Consider the following 17,316-nt stretch of genomic DNA (forward strand, 5'->3'; position numbering starts at 1 on the left):
GGTGGTCCAGGGTCAAACGCGAACTGCTGCAACGGGATGACGTCAAGCTCGGTGCCGACGTATCCAGAAAAGATTTTAGCGAGTGATGAAGAAAAATGGCGGTTCCCGTAGTGATTAATGTGCGGTAGAGGTGGTAAGAAAAGAGAAGAAGACAACACTGTGGGATGGACAGCAGCGATGTTAGCAAGTGAGATGTGGAGCTCGCCCGGGGTTAAAGGAGCAGGAGCAGCGCTGGGCCAGGGATTATTTTTGGGGACACCCGATCTGCGATTCCTGAAATTCGACGCCAACCCTTCGACAGTGACTGGCGCATAGAAAAATGGGTCATGGAACCGACGGCGGACGTGTTATGGCCATGGCAAGCACACCGGGTGGGCCGCGTCGCTTTGTCTAGAATCTCTGTTGGGACCGAATCTGGTACACAAAGCTGTAAGGATACGCGTCTGCGCCAACCACAGCCATCGAATATACTAGAATGGCCCTCAACCACGCCTGCGGCTATCTATCTCGGTCGAAAATGCCATGACAGCGGCGTCGCATACGCCGTTAGGTCTGCCAGCACAAGCTCTTAGCGACAGCCACCGACGTCACGCAGCATCGCAATGCAGGTCCCGGACGCTTCCTGTGTCGGTCCCTCAAAACTCTGCAAAGTGTGTCTATTTTGAGCGTCTGCAGTCGATGAAGGTCGCGCGACAGGGCGAAAGTTGGAGAGAGGTGCGGCTCGGCCGCCCAGTCGGTCGTGACGCGTTCTAACTTTCTCAACCGTTGTTCTTTGTCGCCTTTCACATGCCTAGGAAGCCTTATCCTTAATTTCCAGGGTCATTGCCGTTATCGCGGAAGGCTGTTTCAAACCGCCCGCGGCGTTCGAGAAAAGCTTGTCGCGTGCCGATCCTAATGCCGCCCCTGCATACCAAGGCTCTCCTTGGATCGCGTCGTGGGGGTCAGGATCGATGCACAACACTGACAGCACCAGAGATCTCGACTCCAGCGTGTCAGCGTCCAGACCCGCTGTATCGCACTGTCTCCATCTTTCTCCCCAGATGTGATCCGACGATGTGCGCAGGATGAGCGTTCCCTGTGCTGCATCAGTTCCAGACATCGGATAAGGCGGCAACTACCTCACACCTCGTCGTTGCACCAATTTAACGACATGGCGGACGGAAAACACTCCACAGCGTCTCCATATTGACGAGTCGTGATTTCAACAGCGGACGTGTCCTCGCAGGAAGAAGTCTAAGCGATACGTCCTCAGCAGTTGTGGTGGAGGAAGGCCGCTCGGCTCGTACAAAGCCCGATTTCCGCCTGTACTAAACGTGGTGGGTCGCTCTGCAGTATGTCATAACCCGTATCCTGTGCGGAAGCGTCTTTGGTAACCTGCTGTGATGTAAGGTAGAACAACTCTTAGTGCACTACGTCAGAGCAGCATTTTTCCAATTGATCGCCGCGGAGCTTTTGTTGCGGTGTCGACTTGGGTGCTTCAAGATTAGTGAACGGATGATGGCTAAGGACCTCACTCCAACCCGTGAACCCTTGAAGACATCATCATCAAGCAAGAATCAAAGAGGTATGCAATAAACCTTCTCTTAGAACACAGCTATTGTTGTCTCTGCTCCCATTGATGATCAATATACTATATTCGCCATATACGTATTCGACAGCTGTGTATATTGCGAAAGAGCGTGCAAATGTATATGTCCATAAGACAAGTGAACAGTATAAACTATCTACGACATCATGTCTAATGGAAGATCCGGTAGGCTTCTCGAGAATATGATATGCTTGTTCGCTGTCGTGAAAGGAATTGTGGCATTCAACGGTCGAGTGCCATGGCTTGCCGAAGCACCGTTGTCCCGTGCAGTATGGGACGATACACTACTACATCAGGCAATATCCGACTTCCATCGATTGTAGCGTCCCTGTCTGTGAAAAGCAAAACTCTCTTAGTAGTCCGGTTCAGGGTGGAATTGGCGAGGGAACCCTCTCCATCCAAAATTCGCAGCAATCGATGGACGTGAGACAACTGCCTATCTGAGCATGCATTCATTTGGTCTGCTTTCTGTTTGAGCAATGAGTGGACAGGCAATGTTTGAAAAGGTGTAAAATATCGCAATACCGCGGTGAAGTGGATAAGAAGAGCCTGCAGCACAAGAGAAAGCCGAAGGGCGAAATGAAGCTCATGTCCTTCATGCTACATCCTGCAGGAATCTACACCCTAGCGAACCTTCCCGATTGGGCATGAAGTAATTTTGTTTACAAACCTCATGTCTATGATAGATACATTTAGGGTAGAGAAGGCAGGAGTCCGCTAGATACACTCACTATACTACAGGGAAGTGCGAAGGTGAGCATTGAGGAGTGAGGTGAGCGGACTCCATTCACACCTGCTATAATCCACGCTCACAGGTTGTTACCTAATGCAGTAACTGTATGCTGGCAAACCTCATATATCTTAAAGCATGTAGGAGTAGAGACGAAGGAAACGATCGATGTTGTGATGTTGTTTGGAGACTGCTCATCCCGATTGGGCTAAAGTCGCGAGGACATCACGTCATACCAGAACGAGGAAGGCGCGACGCGAGCTCTCAGATGCGCATCTTCCCCGCAAACTCTCATGACTTTTGCAACCACACAGACACAATGTTCAGCTTACCAAGAATATCACTGCCTTCTTTTCTTCGCGCTGGCGAAGGCACGCATCTTACCGTCGACCTCCCCTCAGTAGAAATCCACGACATCGAGACCTCGGCAGAGAAGCGACCGCGAACTCTCAAGCACCTACTCAAAGCGAACCACGCCAACTACGCAATCATATACCACAATCTCACTTTTCACAACCATACACCGCACGTATGCTGCTCCTCCTGTAAAGGCTGTAGCTGCTAAGCATGTACCCTAGATCCTGGGATCGGCTTACCTTCTGGGAGGCACCGCAGAGCATCTGAACGAGATCTACGAGAGGGAGGCGGAAGTGCTGGAACCTTGGCATGATGCGCCTGGTGAGATAACAAAGGACGACTGGCGAGAGTTTCTGGGGAAGCGCGAGTAAGTAGCTGCATGATGGTGCGATTCAATAGGATCAGGGTCAGTCGCTAATGGGCAGCCAGATACCAACGCGCATTCATTGATTTCTTCGAGGATCAGCTCGTGAGCAAGAAGTACGATGTTGAGGAAGTTCTTGAGGAGTTCTTGCTCAAGGGCAAAGAACCGCTGATCAACGGCCTCATTTCAGGACGTAAGCTTGCGCTCTTCCAAAGCCCGAATATCGCTAATCCCATGCAGTTGCGCATCCTCTCATTCATCTCGGCTACGCTTACGAGCTCAACTCCACGACCGTTGCGATCGAAGCCCTAGCGATGGGCTCTTGCTTCTACAGTCCGCTACATAAATACATCGACGATCCAAAATACACGAAGCCCAGCCCTCACGAGACGACTGGGGACCACACCGGGCTCATCGATTTGTTGGACAAGGTGCGCAAGGATAAGCGCTTCGATGGACTGTACGATCACCGCAGCGGCGACATCACGAAAGTGCTGGAGGAGCGTGAAGAAGCCTTTCTGGAGTACTGGAATGCTTGGGAAATTACCGCCCCGAACGAACAGTTCCAAGCTGCTCAGGAGGTCGGCTTGGGGCTTTTGACTGGAACACCACGACCGGAGAAGGGAAAGTACGACTTCTTCCTCGTACATGTGCTTACAAGCTCTCACGCTATTCGCATCCTTCTCCCGTTGATACCGGCCAAGTTCCATGTCAGTCTTCTACGGCAATGGTGGCTGTTCGCGCTAGCTGTATACATTGCCCAGACGAGGCCAGAGATCGATATGGGTAAAGCGATGACTGGTGACGACAGCCAGAAGAAGACTTGGAAGCATGTTGTGGACAAGGCCTTGAATGGACCACATTCGACTGATGCGCATTACGTCAAAGGTATGTTACGAGCCTCTTGCCGTACCGCGGTGTTCTTGACTGACATGACGCAGCATTGCGTGCGTTGAAGGTAGCGGAGGAGACATGGGAAAAGGGTAGTGACAAATCAAACCACTGGCTCAGTGCAGCAGTCAAGTTCGCGGACGAGTTTGAGGGCTGGGGAGGGTTTGGAACAGCGGAAGACGAAGCAAAGATGGGATATCCTGAGAAGCAGTAAGATTTACTATACAAGATGGCAAAGATAATGTATGCGCAGGTCTGGCTAGGTGGAACGTTCTCAACCTGCTTGACAGTGACGCACTCACGTGGTCTGACGTGAAATTGGCGCAGAACTGATCATTCACCACCTTCTGCCTATTGTCTGCTGGCTCTATCTCATGGCGACAGTCACCATCATTATCCATAGCACGCAATAAACTCTAGCACCTGACCGCAAGGACTACCTACTTCTCTCTTCTGGAAAACCGTGAGAACCAACCTCCGCCATTCAGCTGCATTCAACCCTACGATGAATCCAAATCCCCTTACCACCGCTCCAGCTCTATGCACTCAATACAAAACTTACTGGCGAGAGTGCGGCCACGAGTACAGCAACGTCGGCGATGTAGTCCCCTGCCAAGCAGCTGCGAACAACCTCCCATGTGCATGTAGGACAAATCTGAGAATCTTGCGCGACACGACTACCTCTCGAGGCATAGATGGTCATACTAGAGTGTTGAGCGATGGAACTGAGACTGGGTTTTGCAGGCCGTGTAGATTGGAGAACGAGAGAGAGAGGAAAAAGGAGGCGAAAAAGACGAAGAGGAAGGTGAGCAAGGCAGAGAAGGGTAAGAAGGTAGACGGCGGTAGCAAAGTCAGTGGAATGGATAGTGAAGGTAGAAGCGGATTCGGAGGTGGGTTTGGAAGAGAACGGAATGTCAGGGTGGAGAAGAAATATGTCAAAGTGGATGGAGGTGGAATTGGGAGTAAAGATGACTGGGAGGTGGGGATGCCGCCGAAGACGATTGAGCAATACCAGAAGGATTTGAAAGAGCTGAGCGAGAGTGTTGGAAAGGGTAAAGGAAAAGCTACGAGCCTTTGAGGGGGGTTTAATATGGAGTGGTAGTTTGGTAGCTGGTAGAGAGGTGACTAATGGTTCGATATGTAAGGGTCCTCGTTGGTCAGCCGAGTATGAAACCATGGTCGACGCCCTCGCTCTTCGAATATTTTTTCTATCTCAACTTAGACATATAAATACATGCCCGCAAGCATTCTACTTGCTTCGCACATTTCTACCACACACACCACAGGAACATCACCCCAAGACGATTTCGCAACACCGCTTTAGAAGATGTCCAACATGTCACCCCAACCACTGTGGCCAACGCGCCCACAAGCAATCCAAGTAGATCTCACCATGACGCGAGAGCTCCTCCGCGTCTTATCTCGCGGTGGAAATGGCCATCCTCTCCACCACGACTCCCTCTACCAGTCGATCTACTTATCTAGCGCGATGGCCTCACAACTTCTTTACGATTGGCCAGTCCGCCAGGCTCGCGCGCTCGCCCCTCTCTTTCTCAGTCTCAAACAGAGATATGAATTACAAGCGAGGCACTACCGAGCTTGGAGGATGTTGGTCACTAAGGGCCTTGCAACAGAGGAAGCGATTTGTCTTCCGATTGATGAGCGCAGCTCGGTGAATAAGTCTGCGGTTTGGAGGTTGCTTGACAGACTCTCTGCTTTCCCGAAGTTTGGGGCGGTGGATATATTGGAGGTGGGAGAGTTCAAGTGTCGATGCCAAAATTGCTCTAGAATGGCATTAGCGTTGAAAGAAGAGAGGGGAGATGTGTTTGTGCAGCCAGGGTACTGGTTTGCGGCGGTCGTGTTGAGGTCAAATTGCGACATTGAGAGTGTAATGGAGGCACTGAAGACATGGGGTGGGTTTGGAGAGTGGAATGCGGGCCATACATGCTATGTGCCTGATGAGAAGTTGAATGAGGAGCGGGTATATGTTGAGAAGGTCGAGAAAGAGGAAGACAGCCTTGAAAGAGGAAACATAGGCATACTGTTCGGAGAGGAGATCGAAGAGGCAGAGGAAGAGGAGGGGAACGACGTTGAGCATACGGAAGATATTGATGACCTATCTCGACTACAAACCGAAATCGACAGTGAGGACGAAAGCTCCACAGGCATCCAAACACCGCCTTCGACGACCGAGGAGCTTGTAGATCCCACACTCACGCTGTCACCCATACCAACACCAACGGATCCCTGCCCAGAACACTGTCCCTCCCGCCGGCGTCGCCTCCGCGATGACATCCGCGATCCGAAATATCCATCGTGTACATACTACTGCCACAATCCACACGCTCCTTTCGAATTCGAGCCAAGCGGCGAGCAAGTAGGCTTCTGGCTTCCCCATGGACTGCAGGATGAACAAGCACGGAAAGAATGGACAGTGGTGACTAATAAGAGAATGAGGGACTTTAGGATGGCATGGAAAAGTCTGTTTGGGAATGACTGTGCGGGTGTGAAGGCAACTATAGAGGTTCAGCGGTGTGCGTGGGATTTCATTAGAGCGGATTATGGGTATGGTGAGCGGAGGAGGTAAATATTTGCTTCTGAGGTGCTTTACGTATGTAATGAGTCGTAGAATACGATAATTGAATGTCGCGCAATATGGCTCGGCCTGAGCATGTGTTACCTAGTGTTCAGTCCACTGGAAAACCTAGCCAAGGTTGCGTGACGAACTCCCCGTCTCCGTCAAGACTCTCATTTCAGGCGAGATGTTTGCAGCTACCGACCGAAGAATATCGAAATCGTTAAGTATCTCGGGTAGCGTGCTAAATGGAGAGACTCTCGAGGTCGATTCGGAGCTCGGTAGCGCGTGGCATGGCCGGCCGCCTGCAGAATTTATCCGCCGGACATGAACATGCTGTTGTGTACATTCACACCCTGCTAGGATGTGCCGATGTGGTGGTTCAAAAACGTCTCCTGGTGTATCGTAGCACTCGATCGTTGCCCCTCGCTGCCCAGGTGTGCTCTAGCTCGATTAGTGTCTTGGCGTCATGTCATCCTCACTTCGGCCGAGTTCGCATCTCCAGTCTCAACTCGCCCTTTACAACACCCATCTCAACACTTGTATACCATCATCGCCAGCATTACCTAGATATACGCAGAACTTTTCCCGGTGGCTCGATCCGTTCTTGTGAAAAGGAGCATGTCCCTCCGTTCAGCCGCAAGCCAATCAGCCATGTTGCCAGGGTATGGGTGCAGTCACAATCTCAAGAGGCCTGCTTCGCGAAGTCAAAGACCCTCGCTTTCTGACAGGCGAGCGTCACGCCATCGCGCTACAGGCGAACAGAGGCTTTCGTCCGACTAACCGACAAGGAAGACCTAACACCAATGATGCGGACCGCTCCCGGCACTGCTTTAGTCTGAAGATCACATCCCAGCCTCGCCCTAAGACTTGATACTTCCTGCGTACTTGATCAAACCTGTATTGCGCCCCGAGGCTTTGGGTAATCGCCGTCTAACCTAACTACTGGACTCGAGCAGCCGTTCAACAAGCGGCGCGCAACTTGAACCACCTCCGGATCAGTCAACTCCTGAGACAACGCCGTACACGTGGCTGTGTTGGTGTGCCCACTCCACACCAGTTGCAGCACACGTACGCCATCACAACGATAGGCCACATGCTGTGCCTCTTCGAGCTCTCCGCAAGGTTGTAAGGCTGCGCAGGTAGTTCCTCGACTGCCTCAGCAGAAACACAGGAGGTGTCGAGCGTTCTGTGAGGTAATGAAAAGCTCTTTTAGCCGGCATGCCAGCCGCTTTATGCTCAACGCGACATTGCCACTATGGTCTCCCGACTCCTATACTTTTGCGTAGCTGCATGTGGCACAGCTCTGTTGTGCTACTCATCACGAGAAGAACCGCACTGGCGGGCCCGTACCTGATACGCTCACCCTGCTTCTTGCTACCCGCGCCGCTCACCCCACATTCCATACAACATGTCCGTTCTCGCAGTAGTCGTCGATCGGCCTCTGCTCAACAGCCTTTCTAGCGTATGTCTAAGACGATGTATCAAGTCATTGTGTCGGACTTGAATTGGACGCCCATCGTTCAGATCATCACTTGGTTCACTCTCGTAACCAGTCTCCTGGCGTTCTTGACGCATGCCGGCATCAAGTTCTACGTCTTTCGGACGTTGACGATCGAGTCATGGCTGGTACTTGCAGCCTTGGTAAGTGGAGCATCAACATACTCAGCAACATTTGCTAATGAATGTCGCCAGATATTTTGTGTCGCACAATCTGTCGCCGTATTGCTGCAAGCACACTACGGTTTCGGGAAACCGATCGCGACTTTGAGTGGATATCAGATTGAGTCGAATCTCAAAGTAACGTCCTACCTCCGCTTGAGTACCTGGTCCGGAGCGCTGATATGAGCGAAGAGCGAATATGCCGCAATGATACTGTTCATTGTCTCCCTCGGCTTCTCGAAGCTCGCTGTCGTAGCATTCGTCCATCATCTTACTCCATCCGAACTCCACCGCAGAATCAACTTCGGCGTCTTGGCTCTTATAATCTTGTGGCTGGTTTGTTCTGTGTTGGTCGCAGCATTCGAGTGCCGGCTGCCCCGGCCATGGGACAGAACATTGGATCGATGCATCGACCGTGTCAGTAATCAACGCACATGCGTAGTCGGCTTCTGGCTGACGTTAGGCAGTTGACCTGGTGGAATACCGTCTCATGCTTCAATATCATGACAGAGCTCGCGATCGTGGCCTTGGAACTGGGCATAACAGCGCAACTTCACATGCGACGGCAACGGAAGGCGGCGGTCATGGCTTTGTTCTCATGTCGGTTACTGTGAGTACGAAGCCCTACACGTATCTCAAATACTGACAAGCTACACAAGAGTTCTTGTTGCTGCTGCGGTTCAGCTTAGCTTCTTCAATCGCGACAGCACCAATTCCGCTTTGAAAGACGATCTAACACTCGGTTACTGGCGCTCATCTATCTGCAACCAGATTGTGCAATGCTTTGCTATCGTCACTACATGTCTTCCGTATACCAAGCTTTTCATGGAGGGTTTTGAGTCGGGACTTATGCGATTGGACGATCTGCGCCGTCGAGGAGAGCAAACCTCCAAAGACGACAGCAAAGGATACCAGCTCATGGACATATCGCGATCGGGACGCTCTGAAAATTCCAGACCCTCATACAGCGGGCCGGATAGGAGCATCCAAGTATCGAAGAGTTGGGCAGTGCAAGTAGAACCAGTAGCCCGCATGCCGGTTACAACAATACTGCAGTAAATCTATATCTATAGTATGTAACACAGTCCAGAAAGCACAAACCAACACATGCAAAAATTGACGCGGCATTTCAGAGACGCACACCCTTGCTGTACCCTCGTTTCGCAGTGCAGGTGGCACGGCACGCAGCATATGCGCCTAGGTTTCTTCCAGCAGGTCTTCCGGATCGGGACAACTGGTGCTACGATCCTATTGGTGAACAGGCTATAGGTCAACGGTCAGGATCATTACGAGGATCATCTCGGCTACAATGTTGTGCATAAGCGGCCCTAGTTCTTCATCTATGCGGCTACTTGGTTCTAACGGCAACTCGGTTCTTTCTCTTTATCCTTCTGCTTATTCTCTCTTTCATCTCCTCCATCATCGGTCGTCTCACGAGTTCCGCTTTTATTGCTGTATCGACTTTTCACTTGTACTCGTATCGGTGGCACGATGGCGTTCTCCTCGACTAAATCCAGTGAGCCGGAACTAAATACTACAAGGCCACGTTCTAGCGACAAACACGATGATCTTGCGCTGGCGAGACTGGGGAAGAAAGCTGTGCTGAAGGTATGTATCCCTCTGCATTGATCACGAACATGGCTGATGCAAGTACAGCGTCGCTTCGGCTTCCTATCTATCCTCGGTTTCAGCTGCACCGTCTTGATCACCTGGGAAGGATCTCTTGTGTACGTCGTACTACCTCGTACTACACGTTGACACGTCGCTGACAGTTTCTCAGGCTGTTCCTGGTCGGCTTCCAGAAGTGAGTACACAGCATGATACAACACATCGACCATGAGATAGTTGTGCTGAAAGAAGCAGTGGCGGCCCCGCTGGTGTCATCTATGGCTACCTCATTGTATGGCTCGGCACCGTATCTGTGTTCATGGTGCTCAGCGAGCTTGTTTCAATGTACGTCCGGCTTGAAATCCGCGTTTTACGACGAGGAGTCAATTGCTAACCCTCCTCAAAGGGCGCCTACATCTGGTGGTCAATACCACTGGGTTTCCATGCTGGCACCAAAAAGCTCTCAAAAACTGTTGAGTTACATCTCAGGTGCGTAAACCTTAAACTCGACGATCTATATCGATAGCGTGTACTAACGCGATTTCACCGCAGGATGGCTCACTCTATGTGGCTGGCTAGCATCACTCGGGTCCGGCGCTTTCCTCACTGGTGGCCTCATTCAAGGCCTTCTCATGCTCTGCCAACCCGATACCTACGTCCCTCAGAACTGGCACGTCACTCTCCTCTATTGGGCCATCATCGCGTTCTGCGTCTTTATCAATATTGCTGCAGGATGGCTACTACCCAAGTTCGAAGGAGCGCTATTGGTTCTGCATATCCTTGGTTTCTTCGCCATCTTAATTCCTTTACTGGTTCTTGGGCCACAGGGTAATGCGAAAGAGACCTTTACCACGTTCGTAAACATGGGACATTGGCAGACTCAGGGATTGAGTTTTTGTATTGGCATCATGGGGAGTGTGTTTGCGTTTGTTGGCGGTGATGGGCCAATTCATGTGAGTGTCTTCCTACATGAGATCACTTCTAGCATCTGGCTTCCCAGCAAGACACTAACACATCAGCGCAGCTATCTGAGGAGATTCAGAACGCACAGATCGTCGTACCTCGCTCGATCATGACTGGTATCGCCATCAACGGCTCTCTCGGCTTCGTCATGATGGTCACCGTGCTCTTACGGATGGGTAATCTCGATGATGTACTTCTTGAGAACCCTGCGTTCCCTTTCATGGCTATCTTCCACCGTGCTGTTCAATCACGCTCTGGTGCCGCTGTCATGGCATCCATTGTCATGGTGCTGACCATCAGTGCGAACGTGGGCTTCTCCGCATCGACATCGAGAATTTGCTGGGCTTTTGCTCGAGATCGGGGTCTACCTGGATGGAGAACCTTGAGCAAGGTATGTATACTATAAAACCTTCCATACGAAAGAAAGGTCGTACTAACATCCACCAGGTCAGCGATCGTACATCCATACCCGTCTACGCCGTAGCCTTTACAAGCTTCATCGCCTGCCTTCTCGCACTAGTAAACATCGGATCTACTACCGCCTTCAACGGCGTAATCTCCGTCGCTATCGCCGGCCTCTTCTCCTCCTACCTTCTCACATCCTCCCTACTCCTCTATCGCCGCTGCACCGGCGCCATCCTCCCACCCAGCGAATCCTTCGACACAGACAGCCAATCCACAACCAGCGACGGCATGATCCGCGCTGTATGGGGCCCCTGGCGTCTGCCCGGCGCAATAGGCATCGCTAATAATGTCTTTGCCTGCGCCTATCTTAGCTTTGTTTTCTTCTTCAGTTTCTGGCCTAGCTTTGCGGAGGTCACGCCTGCGAACATGAATTGGGCGATTTTAGTAACGGGTACGATAGCGGTCATCAGTGCGGTTTATTATGCGGTTTGGGCGAGGAAGACGTATCATGGGCCTGTTGTTGAGATTGATGAGCGCGATTTGAGTGGGAGGGTTAGTGTCGTGGAGCAGCGTCTTGAGATGGGTAGTAAGTAGATGGGTTGAGCTTGATGTATGAGGCCTTACATGACAAGCGGCTAGAGCATTTCAATAGCGGGATGTAATGTGTCTAGTCAGAAGTCCGAGATTTTACAAAGAAGTCGTTCTTGCCGTCCTCTTCACGTGGGATTCCCGCCATAGGGCAAGTCCTGTGGCCTTCACATAACTCGCTTACTCCAATTTATCATCCACAATCTCAATCCTCACGCCATCCCCAAGTTCATCCAAGAACGTCCTGCGTATCCCCTCCCTCTCCCTCTCCCCCACACCAGAAACATCCCTCAACACAACCAGCTTCAACCTCGGCAGTCCACAAAGCATGATATATTCCCGGATCCACAACCATCTCCCCGTCGGATAATATTCATGGTCCGTTACAACCAACTCAATCCTGTTCCTCTGTCCAATCGTAAACCTGTGTAGCATGGAATGGAAACCCGCGAGTACCGTTGCGCCGAAGGTGTTATGGATGAAGGGGTAGTAGGCTCCTAGGTCACATCGGATTTGGCGGCAGACGAGCGGGAGGTTGATGGCTAGCTTCTTTCGGATGGGGTGCATTTCCCAGGTTTTTTGGTGGGGTGGGCGGCATCCTAGTCGTTTCTTCTTCTCGTTAGTGGGAAGGGTTACGAGGTAGATTTCATGGCCGCCTAGGGCGTAGTAGTAGATTTGGTTTCGGATTTCGCTGGGGAGGCGAAGGAAGGGGGATGTGAGTTGGTTTTGTGAGGCGATGGCTTGGTGGGCGGCGGAGATGGTTTTTGAGGCTCTTGGTGACATGATGGTGGTGTTGGCATCGATGAGGAAGTGGTATGGAGGAATGGGATTGAGATGTAAAGCTATATAACCCTATGTGAGAAAAACGTTCTTTTGGAAAGGACAGTCCCAAGAGCATGACCCGTGGGTGGCCAGACTCATACTTCTCGGAGTGAGTCAGTACCAAAGTATCACTACAAATCATCGAATCAACGGCTGTGTATTGGGAAGTAGAACATACATATCCGTACCCAATAGTAAGCACAAGAAGTCCACTTATCCTCTCTTCGGTACCAACGAACACCTACCCTACCCCATCTACATCTCTGTTCCATTTCAAAACTTCCTCATAGCATCATTAACTAAATCCGCCCCAAACGTCGCTCCAGCCCCATAAACCGCCGCATTCCCAAATTTGTGCGCTAGCTTACTCGCCCATTCGTGATGCTATCTTTCAGTCAGCTACCCTAACTTCCAGACCCCACTTGCAGACTTTTTCCCTCTTCTCTTTCTTTCTTTACAAACTCATAGTTTTGATGTAGCATCAGGTGTTGAATTTAAGCAAATAGAAGCATACCTTTGGATGATTCGGATTCGCCGGATGCGCCGGATCCTGCGCTTGTTGCGCAACGAGCGCGGGGTTAAATTGGTTCCCTCCATCTACATACTTGGGATCGATGTATTGGGAGGGTTGGCCGTTTGGTTGCTGGAGATACATCAGTTAACATCTGCTCTTCGTCTGCATTCATATAAACTCTCTTCTTCTTCTACTTCTTGAGCCCAATAATGAGACAAGCAGACAAGACTGGAAAGATAGGAAAGACGTAGTAGAAAGCATACGTACAGGCAATTGCGCCTGAATAGATTGCAACTGCGGCGGGGCCAAAACACCGCTTGAGACGAGATACTCCAGTTCCGTCCTGATAGTACTGATGGAGCGATTGATCTGTGCTGCGTCTGGCATTTTGATGGTATTTTTTCGCTCATTCGACTTTGAAATAAAACAGGATTGATTGATTGTAGGGAAAGCAGTAAAAAGAGTAGTAGTTCACTGCCAAGTTAATGCGTGTTGCTTGGCAGAAAGCTTGATTGAGATACGATCGAGGCGTCGATGGTGGGGGGTGGGGGATGTGCAAGTGACGTCAATATTCTAGACTGCTGGTTCCGTCCGTGGCATAGACACAGCACTTGAACCACACGAGATAGAGTTCAATGTATAACTTTCATTCAACAGCTTTATACTAGCGAGCATGATCTCGCATCTCTATACGATATACAATTCTATAGTCCTTCCCATCCAACAATATCGGAACAGGGTATTTTCCATGGACCTTTCTTTCGGGACGCCAATGACAAGAGATTTCGTAGCTATACACAACAAAGTAGAGAAGTGGTTTTGCTTGATGAGTCTTTGTTTTTCTTACTCCTTCTTCGCTTCAGCGGGCTTCTCGCCCTTGCCAGTGGGGTCATCCATCTTCAAGGCGCGCTCATCCTGTTCGGCACGCTCGGCGCTTCCACCGGCGGCATCACCAGCGCTGGCCTCGGCTTCTTTGCTCTCTTCTTCGGCCTTGGCTTCCTTCGCCTCCTGTGCGTCCCTGGCAGGCTTCTCGTCGATGTCCTCGTGGTCCTTGGGCGAGGCTGTGGCCTTGTTCTCAACAGTCTCGGTTTGCTCGTTCTCCTCGTTGATGAGTTCTTGCTGCTCCTTGAGGACCTCAAGACGCTGCTTGTTGGTTGCGGCACCTTCGGCGTTGCGGACCTCGAGATCCATTTCGTGGTACAGCTCCTCAGGGATACTGGAGAGGACGGCTTCCAAAGCATCAATTTGAGAGGTCATCTCGGTCTCCTTGCCCTGGGCGTAAACGAATGCGTTGGAGAGCACGAGAAGAGTTGATGGAACGCCGTGCTTCAGGCGGAGATCGAGCCAGCTAGTGAGGTCGTCCCGTAACCGGCCAGGAGAGACACCGTAGGTTCGTAGACCGCGGCTGGCGCAGGCAGTCTGGAGCTCGGGAACGGAGAGACTTTCAACACCTTCGTAGGCAATGGCTCGGTCGTCACGCTTGATCTGGCGCATGCGCACGCGTACCTGGTAGCGCAGGAAGTTGTCTGTACCGAAAGAGGTGATGTTCATGTATCGGCAGATGGAAACCAGCTGAGGGCGAGACAAATTGTCGAGGGTGAGGTCGTCCTTGAAAATCTTGCACACCTTGATGATCTCCTCTGGTGTTGGCTTCTCTCCCGTGGTGCGCACCTTGCGGAAGAATTCGGCAAACTCCTCTGTCTGCGCGTTCTCAGCAGAAACAGGCAGGCCAGTCTCCTTGAGTGTTTGACGAAGGAAGTCGCTAACGTCCTTTCGGGTCGCTCGGAGCGTCTGGGCTTTGGTGTCCTTGGCCGACTGACCCTCGTACGTGCTGGGCAGCATGTTGGGGAAGAGCTTGAGCGCTACAGGGAGCAGTAGTTCGGCGAAGGGGACGATAACGAAGGGCAGGAAAGGTACCAAGCGGGCCAGATCCTGTACGGTACGTTGCAACTAGGTCTGTTAGTAGAATTCACAAATACTGGCTTCGAACACGTACTTGTCGACGCTCACGGCGGGTAAGCTCGTACCCAGCTGCCATCTTGAGAGCGAGTTTGGAGCTAATCCGGACCTCGAAGCCCAGCAGCTTGGTGCCATCCCAGTAGTGGACCAATTCCTTCTTGACCTTTTGCCAGACGGTCAACTTCTTCTTCTCTGCGTCCCTTTTAGCCAGAATCTTCTTCTCGTCCTTGGACTCAGCAGCCGACTTGTCCATCTTCAGCTCGCTTAATGTTTGGACATCTTGCGCGGGTGTCTTCGGGTTGGAGGTTGCGCCAGACTTGGGAATGATGGGGTCTGATTTCTCGACAGACTGTTTTGACTGTTGCTGGGGCTTGAGGAGGTGCTGGTTGGCCTGCTTAGGGTCGAAACCAGGAGGCGGGTAGTTTTGCGCATTGTTCGACGTCGACTCGGTTTGCAGGGCGCGTAGCGGAATGAGGATGCGGATCGCAGGTGAGTTCCTCAGCATAGGGCGATGAGCTCTGGTAGTGGTCCTGATGCCCGCTCGGAATACTGCGGGCGCTGCCCTGGAGGCAGTGCGACCGGCGTACATTGCGCCGGGGGAAGTGTAGAGAGTGACGTATATAGTACAACGATTAAAGTAGTGTGGGTAGTGAATCAACAGATGAAGGGTAGAAAAGAGAAGGCTGTGTGTGTGTTGGGAATTTGATGCAAGGAGTGTGGAGTGATGCAGCTCTGAGAAAATGGGTTCCTCTGACGTTGCGTCTTCGGACTTAGTCTCAGGGACCGCCGGGCGATCTGCTGGGTAAAGCTTGGTCGCCACCAACGGGCGCATAAGCCATTCGCCTGACGCGCATCATGGTGACAGCTAGGAAGATACCGGATGGACGCATGACATGTGCGCCATGGGACGCTACAGGCAGCAACATGTGTACCTCGGATTTATACGAAGAGAAGTTGAAGGACCAATGGGTATTCTCTGTGTCGGCATATTGTCGCCAATTGGCCGAGGCGCTGGGGTCTCCGATGTCCGCAAGAACGACAGCGCGGCTTGCGAATGGCATGCCGTGAATGCTGGGCCGTCCCCTCACTCCACGCCTATCCGACGGTAATCGTCCCTCACACATCTTAACCCAGGTTCCGCGTCTGGGCACTCCATAATTCCTCCTGTCACTTCTCTCCGTACCCTAGTTCCGATCCTCCATTTCATTCCACACAATTTTCGCCATGGATTTGTTTTAGTAACTACGAACCCTCGGCGGAGCCCTCGAGCTTTATTCACCGTACCGACCTGGACTATCCCCAGCAGCATATTCCTAGAGTCGCTTCTATAGCATAAATCAGCGACAACACACATCACAACAATGACTGTCCAACGGTTGTCCAAGGCCGCCAGGATCATACTGGTCGGCGCGCCTGGCGTCGGGAAGGGAACTCAGACGGAGCGCATGATGAAAAAATTCCCTGAGCTCTCGTCAATCAGCTCTGGCGACTTGCTGAGGAAGAATGTTCGGGAGCGGACACCTCTCGGTATGCGCGTTGCTCTCTCCATACCGAAAAATGCTGACTTGTGCAGGCATACACGCCGAATCCACGATGAAGGCTGGCAAACTAGTACCCGACGCCATGATCCTGCGCCTCATCGTCAACGAACTCACGAACCGCGGTTGGATACGAGACAACGCTTTGCGGCCATATGCGCTCAACTTCAGGTCCATGGATGTGCCAGAGACGACGGTAGATGCAGTCATGATCCCCTCGGCGGTACGGGCTCCCCGCTACACCTTCTCCAACAGGCCGTCGGCTTCATTCATACTCGACGGCTTCCCAAGAACCGCCGTTCAAGCGATACAGCTCGACAACATCGTACCCATCAACATGGTAGTCAACCTCAACACCCCGAGTGACATCATCATCGATCGGATATGCAACCGCTGGGTACACGAGGCATCGGGACGTGTCTACAACACCACATTCAATGCGCCAAAGGTAGATGGCAAGGATGATATCACGGGTGAGCCGCTGACACAAAGAGCGGATGATGACCCAGAGGTGTGGAAGGCGCGGTTGAAAAACTTCAAGGAACACAGCGAGCCTCTGCTGGAGCATTACGACAAGCTTGGCGTGCTCTGGACGGTCAACGGGAACAGCAGCGACGAAATTACCCCGCAGCTTTTTGAAGAGTTCAGCAAGCGCTTCGGCGCCCATGACGATTGATGTGTTTTCCATGTCTCGGATTAGGTCTTGGTTGGTTAAAGGTCACTTACGATACCTCTGTTTTCTCTCACTAGGG

General features: G+C 51.7%; 6 protein-coding genes across 6 annotated transcripts; 4 read left to right on the forward strand and 2 right to left on the reverse strand.

The window, feature by feature from the left end:
* Positions 1-2,637: 2,637 nt before the first annotated feature.
* Positions 2,638-4,144, forward strand: J4E78_004461 (uncharacterized protein; the record flags this gene model as incomplete). Its single annotated transcript, XM_049365090.1, has 5 exons — positions 2,638-2,847; positions 2,897-3,042; positions 3,105-3,232; positions 3,280-3,927; positions 3,981-4,144. The coding sequence occupies 5 exons, from the start codon at positions 2,638-2,640 to the stop codon at positions 4,142-4,144; spliced, it is 1,296 nt and encodes a 431-aa protein (XP_049222891.1).
* A 422-nt stretch (positions 4,145-4,566) lies between these two features.
* On the forward strand, positions 4,567-5,008 carry J4E78_004462 (uncharacterized protein; the record flags this gene model as incomplete). Its single annotated transcript, XM_049365091.1, has 2 exons — positions 4,567-4,574; positions 4,684-5,008. The coding sequence occupies 2 exons, from the start codon at positions 4,567-4,569 to the stop codon at positions 5,006-5,008; spliced, it is 333 nt and encodes a 110-aa protein (XP_049222892.1).
* Positions 5,009-9,658: 4,650 nt separating this feature from the next.
* On the forward strand, positions 9,659-11,737 carry J4E78_004463 (uncharacterized protein; the record flags this gene model as incomplete). Its single annotated transcript, XM_049365092.1, has 9 exons — positions 9,659-9,663; positions 9,709-9,775; positions 9,824-9,894; positions 9,948-9,971; positions 10,031-10,120; positions 10,182-10,264; positions 10,328-10,728; positions 10,800-11,129; positions 11,186-11,737. The coding sequence occupies 9 exons, from the start codon at positions 9,659-9,661 to the stop codon at positions 11,735-11,737; spliced, it is 1,623 nt and encodes a 540-aa protein (XP_049222893.1).
* A 1,089-nt stretch (positions 11,738-12,826) lies between these two features.
* J4E78_004464 (uncharacterized protein) lies at positions 12,827-13,454 on the reverse strand (the record flags this gene model as incomplete). Its single annotated transcript, XM_049365093.1, has 3 exons — positions 12,827-12,937; positions 13,068-13,196; positions 13,335-13,454. The coding sequence occupies 3 exons, from the start codon at positions 13,452-13,454 to the stop codon at positions 12,827-12,829; spliced, it is 360 nt and encodes a 119-aa protein (XP_049222894.1).
* A 456-nt stretch (positions 13,455-13,910) lies between these two features.
* Positions 13,911-15,615, reverse strand: J4E78_004465 (uncharacterized protein; the record flags this gene model as incomplete). The annotated part of the gene is made up of 2 exons (XM_049365094.1): positions 13,911-15,017; positions 15,064-15,615. The coding sequence occupies 2 exons, from the start codon at positions 15,613-15,615 to the stop codon at positions 13,911-13,913; spliced, it is 1,659 nt and encodes a 552-aa protein (XP_049222895.1).
* A 772-nt stretch (positions 15,616-16,387) lies between these two features.
* J4E78_004466 (uncharacterized protein) lies at positions 16,388-17,240 on the forward strand (the record flags this gene model as incomplete). Its single annotated transcript, XM_049365095.1, has 2 exons — positions 16,388-16,553; positions 16,600-17,240. 2 exons carry the CDS (start codon positions 16,388-16,390, stop codon positions 17,238-17,240), a joined length of 807 nt encoding a protein of 268 aa, XP_049222896.1.
* Between the last annotated feature and the right edge of the window lie 76 nt (positions 17,241-17,316).

The sequence above is a fragment of the Alternaria triticimaculans genome, assembly GCF_023758025.1.
Source record: "Alternaria triticimaculans strain BMP 0046 chromosome Unknown scaffold_5, whole genome shotgun sequence".
Lineage (NCBI taxonomy): Eukaryota > Fungi > Ascomycota > Dothideomycetes > Pleosporales > Pleosporaceae > Alternaria > Alternaria triticimaculans.